This window comes from Triticum dicoccoides, chromosome 7B, assembly GCF_002162155.2.
Source record: "Triticum dicoccoides isolate Atlit2015 ecotype Zavitan chromosome 7B, WEW_v2.0, whole genome shotgun sequence".
Classification (NCBI taxonomy): domain Eukaryota; kingdom Viridiplantae; phylum Streptophyta; class Magnoliopsida; order Poales; family Poaceae; genus Triticum; species Triticum dicoccoides.
The window spans coordinates 613,095,894-613,100,834 of NC_041393.1; the positions used below are offsets into that span (position 1 = coordinate 613,095,894).

The 4,941-nt window shown below is 48.5% G+C and overlaps 1 protein-coding gene across 2 annotated transcripts; it reads left to right on the forward strand.

Moving 5' to 3' along the window:
• The first annotated feature begins 1,040 nt into the window (after positions 1-1,040).
• On the forward strand, positions 1,041-2,134 carry LOC119341553. Of its 2 annotated transcripts, XM_037613425.1 has the most exons (3): positions 1,041-1,358; positions 1,434-1,742; positions 1,861-2,134. In XM_037613425.1, coding segments are annotated over exons 1-3 (453 nt in total). In that variant the 5' UTR covers positions 1,041-1,356; the 3' UTR covers positions 2,003-2,134. The 2 variants fall into 2 exon arrangements, with proteins under 2 accessions (XP_037469322.1, XP_037469323.1); XM_037613426.1 differs by having other exon boundaries at positions 1,041-1,742.
• Positions 2,135-4,941: the final 2,807 nt, after the last annotated feature.

The window sequence follows — 4,941 nt, forward strand, 5'->3', positions numbered from 1 at the left end:
TGCTGCTACACAGCAGCATCGACCTCCGCAGCAGTATCAGCGGCGAAGCGACCGGCACCGCTTCCTCCCCCCTCCTCCTCCTCCTGTGTCGCTAGTGGACGCGCACCCGACGCCGTTGATGGGGCGCGAGCGCGACGCCCGCGGTGAGGACGAACGGCGGCAACACGGACGGGCCATGGTTGCGGAAGAAGCCGAAGTGACGGGGCGGGGAGGCCGGGCGCGCGGGACACGACGCGGCGCCAGCGGCGGCACACCGCCGCGCACCGGCAGCCGCCTGAAGACCTCCGGCCAGCAGCATGTCGTGGGGCAACGCGAACGTGATCGGCATCCACGGCCTCATCACCTCCCGCTCCTCCGCCAGCATATACCCCGTCTTCGAGTACATGGAGCACGACCTCGCCGGACTCGCTTCCTCCCCTTACCTCTCCAAATGGAGGGACTGCGTCGCGAGCAGGGCCTGTATGCACCGGAGCGTGCCCACGACATCACCTGTGACCTGCTCGACGAAATGCCGCTGCCTACTTGAGCCTCAACACTGCTCCTGGGGGCGCAACGAGTGGAAAGATTTACGCCCCAAGCAAAAAATTTCGCCGGCAGCCCCCCAAGGGGCGAAAGAACTGCCTCCTGGGGGTGCCAACGAGTGGAGATGCTCTAAGACATGGTACCATGTGAAAAAAAAAGTGGCAACACGTACTTGCTGAGAGCCAAAATACACCACGAACATATTGGGTTTTGTAGGTGTTGGATCAGAGACGGTGCTCCGTGTCATGGCACAAATCGATTGACCACCGTACCTGTAAATTTATGCTTCTAATCTTCTATGCTTGACCTGTTTTATTATTGCTCCAAAGATGGCCATATACCAGCGGTATCACGAGCAGATCCAGTAAAGTAATTTGGTTGGTTGGTTGGTTGAACTGGAGCTTCTTCTTTGTCACCCGCAAGCGGGACCCCGTCACACCACCAGACACCGTCAGGCAAGATGCCGCGTCCCGTGGTAATCTGGCTGAGGGCCTCGCGTGCGGCAGGCGACGCTGTGTGCTGAGAGATTGGGATCATCGATCTTACAGATGAAACCTCTGAACCTATTTCTCCATTCTCTCAACCTAAACCCTGGTTGCTTTCTGTCTCTTCACCAACCTCCGGCTCCCCTCTCCAATACCACCTCTGTTGTGCAAGCCCTAGCGAGATCGTAGCACTCTTGCCGCTACCATTCGGCACGCGCCCTGCATGCCAGGCGCAGGTCCAGTCTGGTTCGGTCTCCGAGTTGGTGTGGCCGTCGGTGGCGGACTCGGAAACACGGCCCGCCCTACCGGAGACGGAGTCGGACACCCCCATACAGCCGGCCGGGTATAAATGTACATAACCCAGCCTCCTCCCCTCCATTGACAACAGGGGTCGCTTGACAAAATCGCGCACGCACGCACGCACAGGAAGGTAGGGAGAGCGATGGCGACGGCGCTTCGACACGCGGCGATGAGGCTGGGCGGCGGCGGCGCATGGGCGAAGCTGCTGCCAAGGAGGCTCGTCCACGGCGGCGCAAGACCCGCTGCGGCCGCCGCGGCGGACGGCAAGACCCGCGCCCTGGACCTGATCAAGCAGAAGAGGGAGGAGCTGTTCGACCTGATCGCCGACACGGAGCGGCGGTACGACACGCGCATGACCAGGGAGGGGTTCCAGAACACCCGGATGCTCCAGCAGCTCGCCGTGCAGATCAAGCCCAGGCCCAACGACCCGCTCTGGTACGTGCGTGCCCCTCGACCAAGCATGGATATGCTCGATCGGCTGATCTCCTTCCCTTCTTTGTGACGACTGACGAGAAAGAAGATGAATTTGCTGATGTGAATTTCGTTGTTGCAGGCGCTCGAAGCGGAACTCGAAGCTGGCCAACGATTACCTGGGCCTTACGGGGGCTTGCGTGGCGGGCTACATGTTCACGAAAAAATGGCTTCATTCCGACAAGGAGGCGGCGGAGGAGACGATGCCAGATCCGCATGTCTAGGAAAAGAAAAATGCTCAGTGGTTCATATTTTTTAGGATCAAATTATTATTATTATTTGTAAAAATAACAGGCATATTATAAAGATTCGTCGGATGTACAAAGCACCCTGACATAATAAAAATTCTTGAATTCTAAAAAGTGCATACACAGCTATTTAGCAAAATTGAGCGGCCGGCTCTCACCAGGGGCGGACCCAGAACAAAAATGTTCCGGTGTCCCATGTCTATTGCATACTTATGGATATCAAACAATAATATGGATATATAGTAAAGTATTGGAAAAAACCAAAGTATTAAAAACTACAACATTTTAGCATGTAGGTGTAAGATACCACAGTTTTGACATACCACATTATTTTGAAGTATTTGGAATACTTTGGAGCTGTTTGGTAGTGTTGTATATATTGACGCACCTAATAACTAGCTAGCCGTTTTCTACTTGCTTACCCTGTTACCCAAACCCAACGGCCATGCAAAAGACCACCCATATGCACAAAGTCCATAGCCAAACTGTCAACGATCATGCCGAAAGCTCGTCCTGCAGCTTACAAAGATGAGAAAAACCGTGCAGTGCCGTCAGCTGGCCGGCACCGTAGCAGACACACGAAGAGAAGTAGGAGGCTCGGTGATGCAATCTTCATGAGGCCGCAGGAGGTTTCTTCCTCAGAAAGCAAGGCCTGCCAGCTTCATGCCACGGGCCTCTTGAGAAGGGAACAGATGATTAAGCGTACTAGCCATTTTTCCATGGTCGTCTCTTTATCTATCCACGGCAACCTGAGGGAGAGACGATCTCCAGCAATGAGCGAGCGGCGGTGGCCTGGGAACGAACGAGGACGAAGAAACGTGTTTGTTTTTTTGCCTGCTCTGTTTTTAAAAAAGAGGTCCTGGGTTCTTTTTATTAGATAGAGAAAATACTGCATTTTGAGGAATACTGTAGTATTAATATTACAGTTTTTTGTGGAGACCAAACAGCTCAAAGTAATTAAAACCATAGTATTTAGAAAAACTGTAGTATTCACAAAATACTTAGAAAATGCAGAGCTATCAAACGGGGCCTTAACAGTTCAATATGTATAGAAAACCGTGTAATAGTGAAAATACTTACACAAATCCAAAATGACGAGTTTGAATTAAAATGGTAGTTGATTGGAGGGAAATTACTTAACAGTATAACTCAGCTAGCTAGGAGCCACCACAGTGTTTTGACGTCCTCAACCGTTAGACTTGAAGCAGGAACGGACCAGATCATTTGGTCGTAACAACCGGCACCGATACGTCGCGTTTTCACTGCGTCATGACCTAGCGCACATACTCGGGCTGCTGCTCCGCATACCGAGCTAGCGATCTCCTCGGATCGTTGGGCTGATCGGTGGCCAAAAAAGCCCATATAGGCGCAACGAGCACGGCCTCCATCCATCACAGGTATGGGCAAATCGTATTATTTGTCCAAGGCTCAGTGGGCCAGTGTCCGTCCAAGTTTGAAGGGAAAAAACATATATTATATTTTGCTGCACATGATTAGTTTTTTTTAAGGTTTTTGAGATGAGATCGCTGACCACCATTGCCGCGTGGTTCAGGATCTGTTATTGTTCATGCTTGGGGAGCGGCGTTTTGGCTCCTAGGTGCATATGCACCCATTGTCAAAATACACATTTTGAAATGTTGAAAAATTCGAAACAAAAATTCCACGTGTATATCCAGACATTTTATGTGCGTTCACAAGGTTTCGGTGAAAAATGACGTTTTTTGTGGCTTGTGTAAAAAAGATAAAGAAATGCCTCGTTAATAGTTAGAATGAAGCATCAGAAATTGTCTTTTTTACACAAGCCACAAGAAACTTCGTTTTTCACTGAAACCTTGTGCACACACATAAAATGTCCGGATATACACGCGGGATTTTTGTTCCGAATTTTTCAACTTTTCGGAATGTGTATTTCGACAATGGGTGCATATGCACCTAGGAGCCAAAGGCAATTACCGCAATGCTTGCATTTTCTCAGCGTTTCTGTTTATACAGGAATACTAGCATAACCATCTTGATCTCGATGTTATATAGACATGTATATTTAGACATATATTTTGTGCTCCTATTTATGAAAGGGAGCACCAGCTTCGTTGGTGCTTGATTTAGGAGGAGACTTGACCTGTTCTAACTACTAGATCCAAGCCAATACAGCCAATCCTGATATGCTAACGGGTCAATTCTAACTTCAAATATGCTAACTATTTCAAATATGTGAAATACCATCATCAAAATAAATATGCAAATGGGTCCGCTATGACTTCAAATAAATATGCCCTCTACCATGGCATTCTAGCTTAAGCCATTCAAATTTCAACAAATATTTCTATTGTTCATCCGTTTCAAATATATCATAGTTTACTGTTTAAGATGAACGGGCGCAGCAACGCGCGTCTTCATGGTCTAGTGAACAATAATAGGTCATCGAGTCTCCAAGAAAAATGCGACATTAGGTGTCAATTGCCTACAAATAAACAAAAGCACTTAGTATAAATCATTATGTAAACTTGCGTAATCGAAAAAAACTGAAAAGTTAAGATCGTTACTTTCAAAATTGGATAAGTCATCATTTTGTTAATGTGAGGGGGCAACATCCACTAGTGCAGAACCAGATAATAGCACCGGTTCGTAAGGCCCTTTAGTGCCGGTTCCATAACCGGCACTAAAGTATGGTCACTAAAGCCCCCCCTTTAGTACCGGTTCAGCACGAACCGGTTCTAAAGGCAACCATGTGGCACGAGCTAGCTCCGGGGGCCTGGAGCCCTTTAGTACCGGTTGGTAAGACCAACCGGTACTATAAGGTTTGGGGGGTTTTTAGTTTTATGATTTATTTTTCATTTGATTTTGTGTTTTCATTTTAATTCTTTTTCGTTTACTGGTATTTTACGATACTACACATTGTAAACGTTATGCATATA